The sequence below is a fragment of the Megascapheus bottae genome, chromosome 17, assembly GCF_031878675.1.
Source record: "Megascapheus bottae isolate mThoBot1 chromosome 17, mThoBot2.hap1, whole genome shotgun sequence".
NCBI lineage: Eukaryota > Metazoa > Chordata > Mammalia > Rodentia > Geomyidae > Megascapheus > Megascapheus bottae.
Window position 1 is genome coordinate 24273984 of NC_143525.1, and position 22000 is coordinate 24295983.

The 22000-nt window shown below is 51.9% G+C and overlaps 1 protein-coding gene and 1 long non-coding RNA gene across 7 annotated transcripts in view; one reads left to right on the plus strand and one right to left on the minus strand.

Annotated features, from left to right (window-relative positions):
* The window catches only part of LOC150051363 (uncharacterized), a 28912-nt gene extending 24464 nt beyond the window's left edge, over window positions 1-4448 (minus strand). Inside the window, exons 1-2 of the long non-coding RNA XR_016538323.1 lie at window positions 4244-4448; window positions 1735-1809 (exon numbers count right to left, since the gene is read on the minus strand). This is a non-coding gene — a long non-coding RNA (uncharacterized LOC150051363). The remainder of the gene's footprint in view (window positions 1-1734; window positions 1810-4243) is intronic.
* Window positions 1777-19399, plus strand: Gprc5c (G protein-coupled receptor class C group 5 member C). Of its 6 annotated transcripts, none has more exons than XM_090350220.1 (6): window positions 1777-1841; window positions 4031-4171; window positions 11527-12630; window positions 14843-14937; window positions 16742-16891; window positions 19272-19399. In XM_090350220.1, exons 3-6 carry the CDS (start codon window positions 11559-11561, stop codon window positions 19302-19304), a joined length of 1350 nt encoding a protein of 449 aa, XP_090206346.1. In that variant the 5' UTR covers window positions 1777-1841; window positions 4031-4171; window positions 11527-11558; the 3' UTR covers window positions 19305-19399. The 6 variants fall into 6 exon arrangements, with proteins under 6 accessions (XP_090206346.1, XP_090206347.1, XP_090206348.1 ...); XM_090350222.1 differs by lacking the exon at window positions 1777-1841 and adding an exon at window positions 2956-3197; XM_090350225.1 differs by lacking the exon at window positions 1777-1841 and adding an exon at window positions 3230-3277.
* Window positions 19400-22000: the final 2601 nt, after the last annotated feature.

Here is a 22000-nt window from a genome sequence, read left to right on the forward strand (position 1 = left end):
TACCCTCAGCTTAGGGAGGGACTGTTTTCATTACACTGGGGCCTGGTTATAAAACCAGGGATTCTAACCCCTGAAAGGGGAAGTAGCAGGTATCCCACAGCCGACCAGAAGGACTCTACAAACTGAAACTGTCACCCAGGATGCATGCTCCCTGGGGATACTGGAAGTCCCACTGGGAAACATAAGTGGCCTCTGACATTATCTAGGCAGGTTCCTCAGGGCCTCAAATAGGTTGATATGGGGTCTTGGTCGCTGGCCCAAGGAAGGTGGACTTCTCCAGCAGGCATGATGCTTGCCTACGTTGGGGACTGAGCAGTGGTATTGGGAAAAGCGAGCAGGGTTCTACAGAGGATAATGGGGATTCTAAAAGCATTTGCTGAAAACATCTGTGTGCCAGGCCATGTGCCAGATGCTGGAGAGAACAAAATGAGTCACTGCTCTTGAGGAAGGCACAGTTTAATTGGGGAGACAGCAATTTAGAAAGATCATCATGACACCTATGAGAAATAACACATAAAATATTTGGTAAGGCTACACACTAGTGGCTCACACCTGTAATGCTAGCTACTCAGGAGGCAGATATCTGAGGATCAAGATTTGAAGCCAGCCCAGGCAGCAAAGTCTGTGAGACCCTTGGCTCCAATGAACCACAGAAGAGCTGAAGTGGAGCTGTGGCTCAAGTGGTTTCCTTGGGTGAAACATCTAAGAGACAACACCCTGAGATCAGGCCCCAGGACTGGCACAGACAGACACACATGAACACACAACTTGATCAGATATACATAGGGCAGAGCAGGGTGCAGACTCAGAGAGATAGGAAGATAACACAGGTGAGGGTCCAGAACACAGCATGGCAAGCTCTTTCTGTGATGGTGATGATGAAATGGACTTGAATGTTGGAGAAGCAACTTTGGCCCACAGGAATGTGAGTTCCAACTGTTAGATGTTTTCAGCTGAAAAGCCTAATGCACAGAGACCAGACACTCACAAAGGGAGGGGAGACTAGCCACTGAATGTCTGGAGTGCCAGGCTTGTGGAAAGAACATATTTAAAATTTGACATACTGCATTTTGTACATATACTGGGGTTTGAACTAAGGGCCTGAGCACCTTTAGCACTGTTTTTTGCTAAAGGCTGGTGCTGTATCATTTTCTAGCCACACCTCCATTGGTGGTTAATTGGAAATAAGAGTCTCACAACTTCCTGCCCCAAATGGCTTTGAACCACGATCTTTAGATCTCAGCTTCCTGAGTAGCTAGTATTGATAGTGTAAGCCACCAGCTCCTTGCTCACTCTCCTTTCACAAATGGAAAGAAGGGTTCAGAGACTTGCCAAATCACACAGCTGCTGATTGTGGGCTTCCTCAGACTTCTCAAGACTCTGAGATTGTGATCTTTCTGGCAGCTCAAAGAAGGGGCAAGTGAAGAAAGATAGTGCCACCCTCCTTGCCAACCGGAAGTCCAGCACCTGGTCTTGTGGGATAAGATGAGGGACATGTGACGCCACAGTCCCAGGATGCCAGCTAGCAGTGAGTGCTTGGAGCAGCTAGTGGGAGAGACCTGTCTGGTTACTTCTGTAGGATGGGGAGGGGGGACATTACTGATGGCTCTGGGGTAGAACTCAGCTACATATATCCACAGAACTTTTCTTCTAGCTGTCCCACTGTAGCTACACACCCACCAGGGTCTGATGGGCGGGAGGAAACCAGGCCCTCCCCCTCTCATGTTTCCTTACCTCCTCACCAGCTCAGTCTCTAGCAACCAATACATAGTTCAATAAAGATCCTGGAAACTCGGAGGTCCTGGTCACCTGTGGAGAGTAACTTGCTTTATTCTTTGAAGGTAGATCTGGTTCCAGAAGAGGCATGGGGTGGTGGTGGTGGTGAGGGGGGTTTGTTGGGCAGCGCAGCCCTTAGATGCCGCCCTAATTCTAGCCCTGCCTGACAGAACTGGTGGAGGGTAGGGTCCCCACATGCCAGCTCCTTTCTAAATGATTCTCAAGGGTGTGACCAGGCACTTCAACCCTTTCCCTGCCCAAGGCAGGGAAGAGGCAGGACAAGAGTTACATGTGGGAAGACCTAGGGAGGGAGTAATTTCCCAAGTTCAGCTTGTGGGATCCAAGATTCAACTTCAGCTCTGTAGGTCACATGTCCTCCCATTTCCCAGGCTGTTTCTCTATAGTTCTGGGATCTATTAACTGGCTTTTTCTTTACTTGTGTCAATAAGCAACCCCTTCAAGCCAACTGAGTTAGATATTAATTTCTGTTTGTCTTTCCTGCATGGAAATCCAGGTGCCAGCTCAGAGGTAAAAAACTCTAGGCATCTGTTAATAGGGTCCTTCACTCTTGGAGTGCGAGATAAAGGGAAGCTGGGAACCAGTGGCTCCCTCCTGTAATCCTAGCTACTCAGGAGGCTGAGATCTGGGGGTCAAGGCTGAATACGAGCCTAAGCAGGAAAGTCCATGAGACTCTTATCTCCAATGAAACTGCAAAAGGCCAGAAGTGGAGCTGTGGCTCAAGTGGTAGAATACCAGCCTTCATTTAAAAGGTGAAAGGACAAGTACCCAGGTCCTGAGATCAAACCCCACTAAGAGAGGTGGGAGGAGGGGAGAAAAATACTACTCTGCGCACAGCTGATGTCCCTGAAACAATGTAAGGTTGTCACATTCTCCAGACTAGCCATCAAAGACAAGGCAAGGCACAGGAAGAGATCCAGGGTTCTAGAAAGGCCTAGCCCCACCGCCAGCCCCACTGCTAAGCAAACATTCCCTCCCAGAGTCAGGCTGGAGTGAGAGGGGAGGAACTGGCCTGAGGTTTATCGCTCCGGCAACCCCGAGTGATTCACTGAGTTACTCTCCCGTAGTCACAGACCCAGGAACGCAAACACACAGCTCGGAGGCCCCCCTCCCCCACCCCACTGCCCTCCCCCCTCCCAGCCCGCACCTGGCTGCCCCCAAGCCCGTGGCCAGCTGCCTCCCCTCCCCCTGCAGGGCGCTCGGGGTTGAACAAACAACGCTGGGGTTGCCGGCCCCCGCCACCGGCTGGCTCCGACTGTGCTCAGTTGGCGATCCCCCAGGCAACTCGGCGTCACGAGAACCCGCACCCCGACACCCTGCCCTCCCCTCTCGTCCCCAGGGCCCGGGCCAGGCCCAACAACCTCCGCCTTCCCGCAGCGTCTCGGCCCCTCCGGGACTGCAGCGTAAGCCAACCAGGCCGGGCACGAGGCCCCCGGGGACAGCTCAATCCGACTCCCGCCGGGCACGGGGGTCTCAGGGGAAGGTGGCCGGAAAAATCTCTTGTTTACCCGGTCGAGAGGCCCAGCAGGGATTCGCTTCCCTATTCCTGCGGTTCCCTTTCGGCTAATTCCTGGGGCCAGAGGGGGGGAAAGGGTGGTAACCCGCGGATCCACCCTGGCCGGAGAGCGGGGCTGGGAGCGCAGAGGAAAGCCGATTCCAAGCATTGATCTCCCGGCCGCCGGAGGGGCAGGGCTCGGCGGCAGAGCCAACGTGGCCGGGAGCGCAGGGGCCGCGGGGGCCCGGGCTAAATCCTGCCCCTCGGGGAGCAAACTGAAGGCTGAGAAGGACAGATCGGAACCGGGAGCAGGGCCGAGGGGCCCGGCCGGGTGTGGAATGCGGGGTGGTCAGGGCGGAGGTAGCCTTTGCCCAAGGTCCGCAGCGGTTCTGGGATCGGCCCAAGGGGTCAGGGGTGGCACCTCCAGGTAATCTCGGCGACCAGAGTTCCCCGGACAGGACCGCGCGTTCATGAACTGGACGCACTGTGCTTGGCGCGCCCACGTGTACAAGTTGGGGAGGGGCGAGGGGGGCGCAGAAGGCATGACCTCGAGGGACTTTGTCTTGAGTGGGGCACCTCGCTCCAGCCCGGAGAGGCGGACAGGGCCCCAGGTGTGTCTCCTGAGGCCGCCAGTGGGGTGACAAAGTCTGGGTGTCCAGCCGGGGGAGACGATCTAGGGAGGCCCCCACGCCCTGGGGAGAGGCGGGGCGCGCTGAGTTGCACCCCCAAACCACTTTACAGACGGAACGCGGGTCCCGGAAAGTCCGTGCGCGGGAGTGCGCGCGCGCGGGGGGCGTGGCGGCAAACAGCAACAACCCACCCGGCAACTGGGCCAGAAACTCCGATTCCTGGCCGGAAAGTGCGACTCAGCCCAGCCTGGAGGTGAGTCGGAAGGCGGGGGGGAGGAGGGGAAAGAGGGCGGGCTTTGTTACTGTGTAAACGGATTGCGCGTACCTGGAGCTCTGGGGGCGCCGGATCCGCGCCCGGAATGGAGGTGATGTCACGGTGATGCAGCCTGGCCCACCCTTACCGTAGAGAGACGGGAGCTCCCGGAGGAGGCCGGCACGAGAGCCAGCGTTCGAGTGCGCCCCGCGCATTCTGGGTCCTCCGAAGGCAGGCCCCGCGCCCCGGCCCGGGCCCCGCCACTCCAGCCAGGGCTGGCCCTGGCCCTGAGCCCCGCGTGGAGCCCCTCCCACCCCGGCCCGCGCTCCGCCTGGGGCTGGAGTTGGCTCCAAACACTGCGCCCGAGTGGGGCTGGCTGCGCGTCCCAGGTAAGGGCAGCTGGCCGCGCGCTCCGCCTTCCCCGCCGCCGCCCGGAAGAGCTGTGTCGGGCTGGCAGTGGGTGGGCGAGGGCAGAGGCCTGGGGTTGGAGACCTGGGGAGTCCGGGGTCGCCGAGCTAACTCCTCTCCGGGTGCACAAAGTTTCCAAATTCGAGCCAGCTGGGGTGGGGTAAAAGCCTGGCGCTGCGGCTCCGGATGGAGGGCCGAGGAAGGACCCCACGTTCTCCGCAGCCCCTCAGCGCGAGTCCCTGGTCGCGGAGACTTGGGGTCTGCGTCCCCGCTGCCGCGCGCCGCGGTGGACGGGGAGCGCAGAGGAACGGGAGGAAGGGAAGTTAGCTCACCTGCGCGGCTAGACTTGCTAGGGCGCGGGGTGGTGGGGGGGGGGTCGACCCTGGCTACGGGGCAAGAGGAAGGAAGGCCGGGGTCGGAATCCCCTTTGCGGGAAGTTTAGAATTTCACATTTCCAGGCGCCTCCCCTTCTGGTAGCCTCGCTCCTAGGTCTCACTCTCCTCTCCGGCTTTTCCAGCTCCCCTCCTCTCCTCCCAACCCACCCGCTGTTTTACTACCGGGAAGATCCAGTTGCTTTAAACTCCCGCGATCTTCATCCTACAGCCGGAGGGCAGGAACAGAGAGAAAGGGATGGTTTTGTAGGCTTGGAACCCTCCCTACACACACGCGCGCGCGCACACACACAGTAAGCCTATAAATGTGGCTGTGGGGAGGGAAGAGTGGGGGGTGGGGCGCATTCCAGGGTGACACTCCAAAGCAGACCCTTGCCTGCCTTGAAGACTTCCACGTCTCCCAATACAGGGCATTTTGGCTCAGATGCCCATCTTGGTAAAGGATGGTGGAGGGGGGTAGGCTCCCGAAATTGGGGTGGCTGTGGCTCTTTCCTGACCCCAAGCATCTCCCAGGACCCTCCTTAGAGGGTGAGTTAACCATTAGCCTCTGGAGGGAGGGCTGGAACTTGCCTAAGGTTGAGGAAGGTGGCATCGGTTGGTGGGAGAATGGGAGGAGTGTGGAAGGCTAGGTGGGCAGTCCGGAGAGGGGCTCTACTCACAGTCCTGTAGTCCAGGCCTCACTCTAGAGCCTGAGATGCTGGAGCTGATTTTTCTCTATGAGTTTTCATGTGGGTGTGAAGGGAGGGAGAGGGCTGTGTGTTACAAAGGTGAGAAGGCCTGGAGATCTCTCCCTCCGGGTGGAACCAGTCCGGGCTGGCTGCTCCTTAGCCCACCAGTACTGCTAAAAGCCTTTCTGTGTCTTCCCCGCTCCCCCCTAGGTGGGAGGAAGGGGATTCAGGAACTGGATTGTACTGCCTCAGACCAGAACTGGGCCCTGGGTGGTTGAACTGAGCCCAGGGGAAAGGCTGATTTCAGAGATGATTCCAAATATGTGTAAGACTGATATCAGAGAGGTGAAACCAAAGGGCTCTTTTGTCCAGTAATGAATCTGAAGTTGAACCTTTCACCTTGTGGGCTGCTGGAGGCTCCCAGGACACAAGTCCCTCTTCTTTCCCTGAGACTCTGCACACAGATGCAACTCCAAACTCCAAAGGTGGTCTGTGTCTGTTTAGGGGATTAGTTGTCAAATGCCCCCTGTGTCCAGAATTCAAGTGTCCAAGGCACAGGAAGCTCTGTCTGAGAGCCAATCCCAGGATACCCAGGGGCTCTGAGGAAGTGCCTTTGGGCAGGCCTGGTCTCTGAGGTCAATTAGTCACTGCTTGCTGACTGACTGACCATGCACTTCTGGGTGTCAAAGGTGTTTGGAGCTGAGCTCCTCTTGAGTTTTCTTCCCTTGAGTCCTGCTTGTCTCAAGGGGCCCGGTCTTAGCAGGGGATGGGAGCCAAATCCAGCCCGTCTAATTTTCCAGCTGGGTCTATGTATATCTGTCTCCTCACTTGTCATCCTCTATTTGAGAGGAAGCAGAGGATTGAAGACATTTCAGGGTCAGGTACAACTCTCACCTGAGGCTGAAGTGTCAGAGCAGCTGGGCAACCTGGATGGGATGAGCAGACTTCTGGGTGATTCTTTGTTAAGTTCTTTATAGTGAAGCCAGGTGCAGGTGGCTCACACCTGTAATTCTAAGTGCCCAGGAGGCTGAGATCTTAGGATTGCAAGCTCTTAACCAGCAGGACAGTGTGCTTGCACACTTTCTCAATTAACCAGGAAAGAGCCAGAAGTGGAGTTGTGGCCCAAGCAGTAGAGCAGTTAGCCTTGCACAGAAAAGACCAGGGATAGTTCCCAGGCCCTAAGTTCCAAGACCCATACTGAGAGATTTGGAGGAACTTGGTCAGTTCGTAGCACAGTCAGGAGAAATTGGGAGTAGGGAGGCTGACTGTGGCCCTAGGAGCCAGCAAGAGGACAGGCAAGGCTTCCTTCTCTGCCCCTTCCCTCCTCTCCCCCTTTCTCTTCCCTTCTCTTCCCTCCCACTCACTCTTCCCTTCTCCTTCCTTCCCCTTTCTCCTTCCTCCTCTTTTGCTTTTGTGCCAGTATCAGAACTTGAACTCAGGCCCTTGTGCTAACATCTTCTTTGCTAACATCTGGTGCCACCCCTTTACTACTTGAGCCATGCCTCCAGTTTGGCATTTTGATTGTTAGAAAGAAAAGTCTCATAATTTTCTACCTAGGCTGGCTTCAAACCACAATCCTCAAATTTCAGCCTTCTGAGAAGTTAGGATTACAGGTATAAGCTACCAGAACCTAGTTCTTCAGTGCTGGAGATGGAGGTGCAGGGTCTCATACTCACCAGACAAGCATTCTACCACTGAGTTAATAAACCCCTAGCCTGAGGTTATGTTTGGCATCCTTTTCTCTCTACATCCTACTAATCAGTTGCACAGATGAGGCTATTGTGGTTTTACCCTTGGCTTTGATCTTTAAGTAGGGATAAACATGTCTCCAACAAATTGATCTGCTGGGCTTTTTTCTTCTCCCAGATTCCTCTCTTTATGGATGGTACTAAGAGTTTGAACTCAGGGCTTCTTGCTTCCGAGCCAGGTACCCCACCACTTCCACTGCAACTGCCAGTGGTAGCTTGTGTTAGTTCTTTTCAAGATAGAATCTCACATTATGTGTGGACTGACCGGGGCTGTGATCCTCCTATTTGTGCTTCCTTGGGTTGTTGGGATCGCAGGTGTGCATCTCTGCATCCAGCCCTTTTACTTTTGCCACAACTTGAAAAATCAGGCTCGGACACTCTGCTCCCCACCATTCATACAATGGGGTCTCTCGAACTTTGATGCCCAAACCACAAACTCTGATCTTTGCCTCCCAAGTAGCTAGAATTACAAGCTTTTTTTTTTTTTTTTTTTTTTTTGGTCATTCCCAGCTCTTTTTTTCTTCCCCCCCCCTCTTTTTTTCTATTTTGCCAGTCTGGGGGCTTGTACTCAGGGCTTGGGCACTGTTCTTGGGCTTTCTCAAGGCCTAGTGCTCTACCACTTGAGCCATAGCACCACGTTATGTATGTGATACTAAGGAATTGAACCCAGGTCCTCATGCATGGTAGGCAGGCACTCATCACTAGATCAAACTCCAGGCCCTCAGACTCATCTCTGAAAGCAGCTCTAGACATACCCTCTTCCGTGACTCCCCATTGCTTCTCTAGAATGCCTGGCTAAGCTCTTGTGGTACAGCATTTCAGTCTGTCACCCATCAGCTGCAGTTTACTCCGTACTTGGTGAATCTGGATTTTCTTTTTTCCCTTGTGACTTTGGGCTGAACTCAAGACTTATCTTTTCTGTCGGTCTTGGGGCTTGAACTCATGGCCCAGTCCCTGAGCTTTTTACTCAAGGCTAACACCCTGCCTCTATCACTTGAGCCACAACTCCACTTCTGGCTTTTTGGTGGTTAATTGGAGATTAGAGTTTCTTGGACTTTCCTGCTAGAGGTAGCTTCGAACCACAATCTTCTGAGCTCAGACTCCTGAGTAGAGAGGTTACAGGCTGAGCCACTAGTACTTGGCCAAATCTTTTCTGTTTGGGAAAGTGAGGATATATCCTATTTGTTTTCAGTATTCAGTTTCACGTTTCTAACTGTACCCCAAGTTCTAGCTGGGTCCTACCCCCCAAGATGGAATTAAATCATTTAGGATCTCCCAGATGGGTCCATACCCATTAACTCTCTCCCATTGTTTGTATTTATATTACTGGTGCTTTATTGTTTCCAGCTATACAAAGGCCCTAGGAAAGCTTAAGTCAATGTAAGAGAAAGGAACTTTTTCCTTATAAATGAAAAGAAATTAACTTTTATGACGCCCATTATTGATAAAAAAACAACAATTAATAGAGTTAATTGGAAAATGAAGAGGGAATTGAGTTGGCTTAAGATACCTAAAAGAGTGCTGGGAATGTGGCTTGTTGCCTAGCATGCATGAAGCCCTGGGTTTGATTCCTCAGTAACCACATAAAAAGAAAAAGCCAAAGAGGTACTGTGCTTCAAGTAGTAGAATGCTAGCTGTGAGCAAAAGAAGCGCAGAGACTGTGCCCAGGCCCTGAGTTCAAGCCCCAGGACTGAAAAAAAAAAAACAAAAACAACAAATATTTTCAAGGAGCAAGAAAATTGATCATTTACCATTCATAGAAGGATATGATTTTTAGTGAGATTTGGGAGTTTTGGTTATTTACTGGAAATTGTTTAGCCATTGCTGGGTATGGTGGTGCAAACCTGTAATCCTTGGGAAGCTTGAGACAGAGGATTGGAGTTGGAGACTAGGCTTGGGGGGGAGGGGGGAGGGAATATGGGTCAGGCATAGTAAAGACCACAAGTTAGAAATGCTATTCTAGTATCAGCCACTAGTGGTCGCTATCGTCACAGGAAAGCTTGGTTGTTGTGTTTACAGAGCCATGGGAAAGGCCCTGTTTCAACTAGTTTCAACTAGTTCCTTGAGCATTTAAGGGTGACAAATGTGGAGGACCTGTACTTCGTAGAATTTTAGACTTTATAACTTGACTATCAGAACAGTTAAGTTTTCCTTGAACAAAAAAGAGCCCAAGAACAGCACCCTAGCTGAGTTCAAACCTCAGGACTGGTACAAAAAACAACAAAGGAATAATCTGATTGATATGGAAGTCTGGTTTTCATTTCTTTTTTTTTTTTTTCTGTTGGTCATGGGGCTTGAACTCAGAGCCTGGGTGCTATCCCTGAGCTCCTTTGCTCAAGGCTAGTGTTTTACCATTTGGAGCCACAGAACCCTGTCTGGTTTTCTGGTGGTTAATTGGAGGTCACCAGCTCAGGCTATGGTTTTGAACCGCAATCCTCAGATCTCTGCCCCCTGAGTAGCTAGGATTACAGTTGAGAGCCCAGCTGAGCTGGTTTGCTTGGGTGCAGATCTACAGTGCTATTAGCACTGACTTGGGTCTTCATCAGAGATATAGTTCTTAGCTATAATGTCTTAAACTCTTCCATTAAATGTTAATGTCTTTGAGTTTTGCATTGCTTTTGCCTGGCTTTAGCTTTTAAAATGGTAATGCTTTATAGAATTGTTGTATTAAGTCATTAACACCTTGGTAAAGAGGTTAGTGTGTGTGTGTGTGCCCGCGCGCGTGTGTGCGCACATGCGCGCGCCTGTTCTAACATTGGGGCTTGAATCCAGGACTTAGGCACTGCCTTATTTTGTTTTGCTCAAGCTGACACTACCATTTGAGACACAGCTCCACTTTAGGCTGCTTGGTAGTTAATAGGAGATGAGTCTGTTGGACTTGTCCACCTAAGTTGGCTTGAAACTAAACTATGATTCTCAGATCTCAGTCTCTCCTGAGTGGCTCAGATTATAGGTTTGGGCCAAAGCGCCAGGCAGTTTTGTTTTATTCTTAACTTCAGCCTCTGAGTCACACAAAGAACGTTAGGCTCTAAAGAAGAAAGTTGGCACTGAAAAGGGGAAATGAAGGACAGAAAAGGGAGGAAGTAGGAGAGTTGGAGAAAGTTGAACATAACTTTTAGATTTATCTCTTCTTTTTTTCTGGCTGGCAGCGATGCCTGCCACAGGTACTTGTTAAGTCCTTATTAAGTGTTTGTTAAGTACTTGTTGAGTGATGAATGATTAATGTAAGAATGCATGGCTGACTAGCCAGGAACTTGGGCATAGAATCTGACCTGAACCCTGGAAATTCCAAGGCAGAGGAGGAAGTGCCCAACAGGTTTTATACTTCTAACCCCTGGATCTCAGGGAGTGTTTAAACTCAGGATTTGATGGGTGAAACTCAGTCATTCATATATATATATATATGACTAATTTTCCATGTTTAGGAATAGGGATGTCAAATGAGTTTCATCTCTGATAAGTCTTTATGAATTTTGTGTTAAAAAAATATTCTAAGCCAGCCACCAGTGGCTCATGCCTGTAATCCTAGCTACTCAGGAGGCTGAGATCTGAGGATCATGGTTCAAAGCCAGCCCAGGCACTAAAAAGTCCATAAGACTCTTATCTCCAATTAACCACTATGATTCAAGGGGTAGGGTGGTAGCCTTGAATTGAAGAGCTCAGGGACAGCGCCAGGCTTAGTATTCACATCCTACAACTGACCAAAAACATAAAAAAAGATTCTGAGATGTGCTTTAGTGGCTCATATCTGGAATCCTAGCTACTCAGGAGATGGAGATCTGAGGATTGTAGCTCAAAACCAGCCCAGAGGGATAATGAGTGATTGACCATCAAATAACTACAAAAAAGAAGCCAGAAGTAGAAGTGTGGCTCAAGTGATAGAGTGCTATCCCTGAGTGAAAAAGCCAAGTGAGAATGCAAGGCCCTGAATTCAAGCCACAGTACCAGCAACAGAAAACAAAATACTACCCCCTTAACCGCCCCTCCCCCGTCCCTGAAAAAAGAAGTGTTCTGAAGCCCAGAGCTCTGGGTGAATGTCTCCTGATCTATTAGCACTGTCTGGCCTGGTTCTGATGGGGATGGAATGCCATGCCTGTTGGAATCTAGCCCTGGGGAACTGATTTTGCCTTTTCTTCCAGGGACCCAGCTTGAGCCTGGCCAGGGAGCCAGGATGGCCAGCCACCAAACCTTGCTGATATGCCTGGGATTGCCTCTCCTCCTACTTCCCAGGACCCAGGCTGAGGACCATGTCCCACCAGGCTGCAGCCCAGATCTCAACCCCATCTACTACAACCTGTGTGACCGCTCCGGGGCCTGGGGCATCATCCTGGAGGCCGTGGCCGGGGCAGGCGTCATCACCACATTCGTGCTCACCATCATCCTGGTGGCCAGCTTGCCCTTTGTGCAGGACACCAAGAAGCGGAGCCTGCTGGGAACTCAGGTCTTCTTCCTGCTGGGCACTCTGGGCCTCTTCTGCCTCGTGTTCGCCTGCGTGGTGAAGCCCGACTTCGCCACCTGTACCTCTCGCCGCTTCCTCTTTGGGGTTCTGTTCGCCATCTGCTTCTCCTGTCTATTGGCCCATGTGTTTGCCCTCAACTTCCTGGCCCGGAAGAACCACGGGCCCCGGGGTTGGGTGATTTTCACCGTGGCTCTGCTGCTGACTCTCGTGGAGGTGATTATCAACACCGAGTGGCTGATCATCACCTTGGTCCGAGGAGGAGGAGGAGCGGCAGCAGCAGGAGGGGAGGTGGGCTCTCAGACCAATGGCAGTGCAGGCTGGGCCGTGGCTCCTGCCTGTGCCATCGCCAACATGGACTTCGTCATGGCGCTTATCTACGTGATGCTGCTGCTGCTGGGGGGCTTCGTGGGGGCCTGGCCCGCCCTGTGTGGCCGCTTTAAGCGCTGGCGGAAGCACGGGGTCTTTGTGCTGCTCACCACGGCCATGTCCATTGCCATCTGGGTGGTGTGGATTGTCATGTACACCTATGGCAACCAGCAACACAACAGCCCCACCTGGGATGACCCTACGCTAGCCATCGCCCTGGCCGCCAATGCCTGGGCTTTTGTCCTCTTCTACGTCATCCCTGAGGTCTCCCAGGTGACCAAGCCCAGCCCAGAGCAGAGTTACCAGGGTGACATGTACCCCACCCGGGGCGTGGGCTATGAGACCATCCTGAAAGAGCAGACTGGGCAGAGCATGTTTGTGGAGAACAAGGCGTTTTCCATGGATGAGCCAGGCTCAGGTAAGTCCTGGTGGAGGCTTTCTGTCCCTCCCTCCTTTATCTTGCATGTTCTTACTGCAGGCCAGAGAGCTGGTCATGAGCCAAAGGGAAGCTTCTTAGGGTTGTGGTCAGTTTTCTGCATTAAAAGTCTAGATTCAGAGGCTCAGTGTGTCACCTAGAGGTAGAGGCCTTCTTTAACCTGTGTAGGGCCTTGGGTTCTACCCTCAGCTTTCACCAAAAAAAAAAAAAAAAGAAGAAGAAGAAGAAGAAAGCAATATATAGCCTCACATAGTGAACTCTGAACTAGTATTTACCTACTATGTGCCATGCCCCAGGCTAAGCCCCTGTTAACTGCATCTTGTTGTTCCTTAGCTTCCTGGCTAAAACCTGATCTTGGAAACTAGAGGCTCGATCTCAAAACCCTGCTCTGACTTCAAGCTCTTTGTGTTGTTTAAGATGCTTAAGAACCAGGTGTAGTAGCTCACACCTGTAATCCTAGCTACTCTAGAGGCTAAGATCTGAGGATCACAGTGCAGTTGAAGCCAGCCCGGGACTAAAGCACAAAAGTCCGTGAGACTCTTATTTCCAATTAACCACCAGGAAACCAAAAGTGGCTTTGTGGCTCAAGGGGTAGGGCAGTAGCCTTGAGCTGAAGAGCTCAGGGACAATGCCCAGGCCCAGAGTTCAAGTCCCACAACCGACAAAAACCCCCAAAAACTAGCTACTTGGGGGACTTAAATCTGACTCAAGTGGTAAAGCCACTAGTCTTGAGTGAAAAAACTAAAGGACAGTGCCCAGACCCTGAGTTGAAAACCCCCAGTACCTGTACACAGGGCAAGAAATAAAAAGCTTGGAGCAGGTCTAGTAAGTGACTAAGTTCTGAGTTCGAGGCTAGCCTGGGCTACCTAGGAAAACCATATTTCCAAAAAGAACAAAACAAAACAGAAGGATAAACAAAATCCAGAAATGAAGTAACAAGAATTGGTAAAGAAAGAAGGTAAACACAGCAGTCCCTTTAGAACTTTCCCCAGAGGAACAAGCTGGGTGTGGTGACACCTACCTGTAATCCCAGCACCTTGGAAGCTGATGTTTACCTGTTCCAAGGCATTCATAAAACACCACCAACAAAAGTTGTTTAGGACCTGAAACCCTTACTGCTTATTGAGCATGCGTGGGAGGCGCTGGGTACCCCAGAGTTAATACCTCTGTTTGCATTCTTAATCCCTGCTGTGGGGACAGGAGTGACCTTTGCTTTCCTGGGTTCTGGGACCTGTAACTCCACCCCTATCTACTGACCACTGCTTTACCATGTGGTGCTAGGCAGAGCTTCAGTCCCCACCTCCCATCTCATCTTGAGATCTATTTGTCAGTTCTAGCCTTTGTTTTCCCAGTAGGTACTTCTGGGTTATGAGTTGCTGCTTTTTTAAAAAATCTTTCTTTCTTTTAAGGAAACTAAATGGAAAAATCAATAGAGTGAGGCTAGCACTTAGAAGCCACGTATATATGTATATATAGTTTGTGGTCTGGGCCTAGCAGGAGACAGACCAGCCTTGTACTATGCCACGCGTAGGCTCTGAGTTGGTCTGCAGCTTCCCTCAAACACCCCAGGGGTGCCCAGCAGGGTGGAACAGATCAGGAAATCAACACCCAAAGGCACAGGAAAGTATTCTTGGAGCTGCAAATAGTTCTGGAGGCCTGCCAGGGGGCCAGGGATGGGATGAGCACACAGTCTTTGTGGTCAGGCCTGGATTGGGCATGGAACACAACACCCTCAGTGGCAGCCCTGCCCTGTGGGGGCTTCAGGACTTGGGCTTAGGGGAGGGTTCTCTCAGCTGTACCCCTCTCCTACCCAGTGTTTGGCAGCTGTAGAGGCTAGAGCTGGAGGCTGGCCATCTTGGAAGGCAGCCGAAGGCCCATGTGCCCCTCTTGGCCTCTGGCCCTGAGGGCGGATGAGGATGTGAAGGTTGCTGACAGGACGTTTTTCTCAGCTGTTGAGGGGGGCAGGGACTGGGGTCTCCACACTACAGAACCAGGCAGCTCTGTGCTCTCCCCCTGGGTGTCTGTACCAAGGGGTGCTAGGCTTAGGAAGGTGCACCCCAAAGTTGGCTAATCTGGGTCAGATGTCACACCAGAGGCAGTATGGTCCTCTCTTGGGTTGATCAGGTTGTGGGAGGTGGATAAGGTGGGACCCAGGCCCCCAGGATTCTCAAATCACACCTATTTCTCCTTACAGCTAAGAGACCTGTGTCACCTTATAGTGGCTACAATGGGCAACTGCTGACTAGTGTGTACCAGCCCACAGAGATGGCCCTGATGCACAAAGGCCCGGTGAGTGAGTGGCTTCCACTCCTTACACGTGCGTGCGTGCATGCGTGCGTGTGTGTGTGTGTGTGTGTGTGTGTGTGTGTGTGTGTGTGTGTGTGTGTGTGTAGGCTGACACCCTGCCACTTGAGCCAAGTTCCACTTCAGCTCTGGTGGTTAATTGGAAATAAGAGTTGCATGGACTTCCCTGCTAATAGTGGCTTCAAACTATGATTCTCAGATCTCATTCTCCTGAGTAACTGGGATTACGGGAGCCACTGGCACCTGGCCTGGATCGATAGTTAGTTCTGGACCACAGCTGTCCCTAGAGGGCCTCTTACTCCTCCAATCCCCCCTTTCCCCCTATCAGTCAGCCAGTCCCGACCTTAAAACCTCCTTTGGGGACTGGAAGCCAGATGCTGCCTAAGCCGGGGGATGGTGGGAACAGGAAGGCAGTGGGTCAGATTCCCACTCCATATATGTTCCTACTCCTGCCTGCCAGTGGCTGCTGGAGAGGTCAGCGACCTGTTTTGGCAGGATGCTGGGAACAGGAAACCGGAGGTCAGCTGGGGGAGGGGAGGATTCTTATCCCCCCTCCCCTCCTGCTGAGTCTGGGGGTTAGGGTATCTGACACTTCCAACCTCAGCTTCCAGACTGGGGAGAGCAGGCTACGGCAAGGGTAAGGATGAGCTGGAGTTTCTGTCAGACCTAGGGTACAGTCTGTCTTCTCCAGCCCCTGGCCACCCCTGTCTCTTCATGCCTCCCCAGTGTTTGTTTTGAGTACGATGTGAACTAGCTGGGTTCTGCTTGGTTCTCAGAGCCTGGTCCCTGAATTAGCATCCCCTGGGAACTTGTTGGAAAGGCAGATATGGGGCCTGGCTGGGGCTGGGATGGATTGTCAGCCTTCCTTGGCATCTGCAGCCTGGGACCGGTGAAACCAATGGAGTAGCCAGGCAGTGTCCCCCCAAGACAAGTCTGTAAACAGAGCATCAAGGCTCCCCACTTCCCATCCCAGCAGTTAAACATTACCAGTTCCCTTTGGAGGTGACCCCCCCCATACCTGGGGTGGCTTAAACAGTTCCTGGGAGTGAGGTTTGGGACCCCACCAAAGGATCTAGGTGTATAGCCCGGAGTGGCTGGTTGCCCACCTACAATTAGATAAGGTCTTGGGAGCCTAGAGAACTGGTAGCAGTTCTTTTCCACTGGGATTTGGCTGGTAGGGCCTGGAGTTCCCCCCCCCCCACCACCACATCCCCTATCCCAGGAACCAGTTACCTTAGGACCCTGTTCCCCGAGGCAGCAGGCCCCAGCTCCAGCATTTAGAATTTTAGTCTTCAAACCAGACTAGCGAGACCAGAATCCTACACCAAAGTTTCACGGACCTAGCCCAAACCTCAGGAAGGGCACTTGGTACTGTAATGGTATCGGATCCAGGTGAGGATGGGGGCTAGATAAGATTCATAAAAGAGACCCTGGAAACTTTACTGGGTGGGTAATAGCAACTCAAGGCAACTCAGCTTCCGTTGGACTGGCAGTTTCCGTCAGGAGCTAGAAAGCAGGAGAGGGCTTGGGGAAAAAAAGAGGGTTCCCATCTGGGAAGGCCCAAGGTGAGCCAGGGGCCACAGAAGGATGAGTTAGGGGTTCCCTCTTATTTCCAAAAGCGGGAGTTCATCCATCTGCGTCTGCCCTGGCCCTATTGGACAAGAGAACGGGCAGAGGGGACAAGAAGCCAGAGCTGGCAGGCAGAAGCCTGCAGGAAGTGGAGTGATCATACATCCGCCTGGCGGAACCCGGCTCCCAATCCTCCATGACCGCCTGTTGTTCCTTTCAGGCCGAAGGTTCTTACGACATCATCCTCCCACGAGCCACCGCCAACAGCCAGGTGATGGGCAGTGCCAGCTCCACCCTGCGGGCCGAAGATATGTACGTGGCCCAGACCCACCAGGTGGCCACACCTTCCAAAGATGGCAAGAACTCTCAGGTCTTTAGAAACCCCTACGTGTGGGACTGAGGAGGTGGCACAGCCAGGGTCTGGGGAGGGCCCTTGGGTTCCAATGTGGGCCAGGACTGCTCCCTGCTCCCCTCCCCCCAGGGAACCTATATTCTATCTTTCCTGGCTCTGGGCAGCTGGTGACTCAGAGCCAAGCGGTTCCCCTGTTTGCCAATGTTGGTGTGTGGGGGTGGTCCTAGAGGCCCCCACCCACTCCTCAGTGTTTGTGGAGTCCAGGAAACAATCCAGCTTTATGTCTGGGCCACTTCCTGCTCTGGCCAAATAGTGTTCTTGGGGTAGTGGCCAATCGTGCCTGCATTCTCTGGAGATCTCCGAGCTGGCACTGCAGGCCTACATCTTGCTCCTCTGTGAGGACCAAGGGTGCCTAATAAACACGTTTCTGCTTTGTTAACTCACACTGTGGCCTCGTGCTTTCTGAACCTCCCTCTGCTCCTCCACAGCTGGTGTTGACACCCATCCCCCCCCCCAACATTCAGTTTATGGTACCAGATACTGCTGGATCCATGAAGAGTGACACCTCCACCCAGGGGGTTCTGAGATGCAGCCTTCACCCACATCCAGTATAATCAGAATGAATCCCTGGGCTTGGTTCCTTTTTGGGGGGGGAGGGGGGCAGTCCTGGTTCTTGAACTCAAGTGCCTGGGCACTGTCCCTTAGCTTCTTTTGCTCAAGGCTAACACTCTACTTGAGCCACAGCACTACTTCTGGCTTTTTCTGTTCATGTGGTACTGAGGAATGGAACCCAGGGCTTCATGAAAGCTAGTGGGCAAGCACTCTACTACTAAGCCACATTCCCAAACCTCCTCTTTTTTTTGGGGGGGGTGGTCAGTTGTGGGGCTTGAACTTGGGGCCTGGGCATTGCCCCTGAGCTTTTTTGCTCAAGGCTAGTGCCCTACCATGTTGCACCACAGCTCTCCTTCTGGTTTTCTGTTGGTTAATTGGAGATAAGAGTCCCACAGACTTTCCTGTCAAAGCTGGCTTTGAACAGGGACTCTCAGATCTCAGCCTGTTGAATAGCTAGGATTACAAACATGAGCCATCACAGCTGGCTTGGGCTTGGCTCCTGCCTGGGATGTAGTCTCACAATTGGGCTTGTGAGACCTCAGGCAGCTTTCCTCTGGATTCCTTTCCTTTCCCCATGGGCTGTATTCAGGGAGCAGGGATGGCAGGACCATCACTATGCAGGCAGTTCTCGGCTAAGAGGGACCTCTGCTAATCTTGATTCCTCCTGGGAGGAAGAGAATGAAGGTCCCTTAGGGGACAAGGGATAAAATGACACCAAGCGATGTGTGGAGAGATGGTTCAGAGAGGGGCCAGAGTCATTTACAATATGGACTTAGCCAAGGTAGAACCAGATCCTGGCTGGCTCAGAAATCACGGTGTCTATTTGCTCAGGGCTTTATGGTGAGCAAAATCCTTTTGCTTACAGCTGCCCTGGGAGGTAGGCAAGACCACAGTTCTCCTTTCCAGACCCTAAATCTCAGAATGGAACCATGTGAGGCTTACAGAGCCCGAGGGAATTGATCCTAAGAGAGCCAATGAGGCTACACAGGGGTTTTTGCAGGTAGCAACCCTAAAACTGATCAGCTTTTCTCTCTTCTATTTTTCTTTTATGCCAGTACTGGGGATTGAATTCAGGGCCTGGCGCTGTAGCTTGGCTTTTTCACATACCACTTCTGATCTTTTTTTGCTGATTCAATAGAATTAAGAATCCCTTGGATTTTGCCTGCCCAGGCTAGCTTCTCAAACCATGGTCCTCAGATCTCAAGCCTACTCTTTAATAGCTGGGAAAAGTAGGTGTGAGCCACCAGCTCTCAACTTGACCAGGTTTTCCTGAGACAGCAGTGTCCTGGGTTCTGAGCTGCCTCTGGATGGGATTATGCTACGGTATCCTGACCTTACAACACAGCTTTTTGGGGGAGCTAGAAAGGGGCCTGCCTGTCATCCCAGGCCTAGAAATGTTTGTTTCCAACTGTAGAAGTTATTTTCTGACACTGGTTATTTATAAGGGGAAACATATTTGTGTTGAAAGGGAGAGAAATAAAACTCCCAGTCTTGTCCTGTGTTCAGATGGCATGTGTCCTGGGAACTGAAACTTTTTTTTTTTTTTGCCAGTCCTGGGGCTTGAACTCAGGGCCTGAGCACTGTCCTTGGGCTTTCTCAAGGCTATAGCTCTACCATTTGAGCCACAGCACCACTTCCAGCTTTTTTCTATGTATGTGGTACTGAAGAATCGAACCCAGGTCTTCGTGCATGCTAGGAACTTTATTTAAGCACTGCATCAATAGTACTTGAGCCCAGGGCATGTGGGTCCTTCCTCTTTGACTCTTGTTCTTTCTGGTTGCTTTAGGCTCAGTCCCCGCAAAATAAAACAAGATGGTAGACGTCCTCCTCCTTGGATCACACGGTATCCTGATGCCCTCTCTTCTCATGCTCAGGCTGAGCAGGGCTCAACACCTTTCCTGGTCTTGCCCGTGGAGCTGGGAGGGACTGGAGGCCATCAATTGGAAGCAGTACACTGAGTGAGGGGACTGGAAAGGCCTGAGGCATGTGACTGGGACTCCTAGGGCTACCCTCTTTCTGTCCATCCCAGCTTCTTGGTCCCTGAGTGAAGACATGTAAGGGGAGCTGGCTGCAGCTGCTCATCTTCTTGACCATCAGGCCTCATGCCTCGTGTGTGTGTGCATGTGCGCCAGTACTGGGGCTTGGACTCAGGGCCTCTAAGCTTAGACTCTAGCTTGGCTTTTTTCACTCAAGGCTGGTGCTCTACTACTTGAGTCACATCACTTCTGACTTTTTGCTGGTTAACAGGAGATAGAAGAGTTTCTTGGATTTGTCTGCCCAAGCTGACTTCCAACCTTGATCTTCCAACCTCAGCCTCTTGAGTAGCTAGGGTTATAGGTGTGAGCCACTGGTGCCTGGCTGTCTTGATATGAGATCTTCCTGGCCTTGCCATCTTGTCAGCCCATCATCCTGTTCCCACTCCACCTAGGTGAATTTCCTGCAAGAGTCTTGAGAAGCTAAGCCATCCAGAAGTTGTCCCTCACTCTTCTCCCTAGGGACCTTCTGTCACCACCTGGATTATGGAAGGAAGGTCGTGAAGCTCGTGGCAGAGCTCAGCATGGCTGGGTCTTGTTTTTCTTCATGTGTGTCCCAGATGCCACTGGACCTTGACTCTGACCCTGACCAAGCCTTTCCTGTCTCCAAGGAACTGGGTCCCACTGTCTGTTCTCCACTTCTAGCTGCCCCTCAAGGATTGCTGAGGAGTGGAATTGGGGAGTTGGCAAGTCACTGTGGCTCTCTCTCCCTGACTCTTCTGTGTGGATATTTTTGGTTTCTCATGTGGTTCACAAGGCAGACAGTTCCTGGGACATGTGTAAGTGTAGATGCCCCTGTAATTGCCTTTACCACACAGGCTCTGAGGGCTTGGGCAGTACTCACAGGGTCTTAAGACTTTGATGGTTCAGACTTGGGGACATGGGGAGGCCCCACAGGTAGATGGAGTCCAGGACTGAAGATCTCACTGGTATTATTATTATTATTATTATTATTATTATTATTATTATTATTTTCCAGTCTTGGGACCTAAACTCAGGGCCTGGCACTATCCTTGAACACTTTTTGCTCAAGGCTAGCACTCTGCCTCTTGAGCCACAGTACCAGTTCTGATTTTTCTGAGTAGGTGATACTGAGGAATGGAATCCAGGGTTTCATACATGCCAGGTAAGCAATCTACCTGGCCCCAATTTATTTATATTTTTGTCAGTCGTGGGGCTTGAACTCGGGGCCTGGGCACTGTCCCTGAGCTCTCTTGCTCAACAATAGTGCTCTACCCACTTTGAGCCACAGCTCCACTTCTGGTTTTCTGGGTAGTTAATTGGAGATAAGAGTCTCACGGACTTTCCTGCCTGGATTGGCTCCAAACCCCAATCCTCAGATCTCAGCTTCCTGATTAACCAGGACCACAGGTGTGAGCCACTGGCAACTGGTTTTGTCTAGCAGGTATGTCTGTTTCCACCTCACTTGGGGGTAGCTAAGGCCCTTGGGACACCTGTATATGCCAGGGCTGTCCACATCACTGGAGGAGCTTGTATTCTGGGCCTGAGGGCATGCTCCTGGGGGTCCAAGTGGCTGCCAGCCATCTAACTAAGAAGCAGCCATCGTTGGGAGCTGTGTACTTTTGGGACCGAGGGCAGAAATGAAGCGCAGACGTATGGGACCATCACTGCAGCATCCTCTGCCCTGCCCTTGCCTTGCCTTTGGGCACTGGACAGAAGCAGCTCCTATGAGGACTCAGGATTCCCGAGTATAGCCTTGAGCTTGGCTCTCCACCCACCATCACCCTGCTGTGATGGGACTACAGTCCTCCAGGCCTAGCCCCATGTCCTCACAGCCTGTGCCTTGGTCACTGGAGTGTTTTCCCAGAGCTTATTGGGAAAACGGTCCCCAGAGAGCAAGGCCTCCATCTTCACCTCTCCAATGAATCAAGATGCTTGATTCCATAAATAGGGCCATTTTTCTAATAAAGGAAAAGTAGGGGGGCCTTTGTGCACCTCAAGACTGATTTTGCTCTGGGGTAGCAGCCTCAGGATCTCTTCCAGTGAGCAAAAGCGATAAGGAATCCATAAGAATAGACAGCCAGTGGTGCAAGGTGAATAGGTGGGTGGGTGTGGTCCATGTCTTCTGTGGCCTGCAAGCTCAGAAAGGAGGGATTCCGCACATGAAGGCTACCCCGGATGCAAGAGCTCCTTGGGCTCCTGAATCCCTCCAGTTCTGGGCCAAGTGGAGAAAAAGGATGCATTTTGAGGCGAGAGGTACCTTCTCCAAGATCCAAGTTGTGTTACATGCATCCTTGAGCAGGAGAAAATTTGCCTGGGCCAGAGGCAGGTGTAAGTGTATTTACCAATGTCTTAGTATATTCCACGCTCACCCTGTCCAATCTTGTAGGTGGAAGCAGGGGTGCTTAGAATTAAAGGATGTGTGTCCTCCATCTGTGAGGGGCTCCTGCCATTGAACTGTATGTGTATGGGATGTCTGTCTGTCTGTCTGTCTGTCTTTTGTTTGTCACTGTATCCAGCC

Bases quoted from the DNA above. Each gene is read 5' to 3' on its own strand.
- Gprc5c (XM_090350220.1), top strand. From the start codon at position 11,559: ATGGCCAGCCACCAAACCTTGCTGATATGCCTGGGATTGCCTCTCCTC. The intron at 14,938-16,741 runs GTGAGTGAGTGG...TGTTCCTTTCAG, and splicing joins CCCTGATGCACAAAGGCCCG to GCCGAAGGTTCTTACGACAT. The intron at 16,892-19,271 runs GTCTTTAGAAAC...TGGTTGCTTTAG, and splicing joins AAGATGGCAAGAACTCTCAG to GCTCAGTCCCCGCAAAATAA.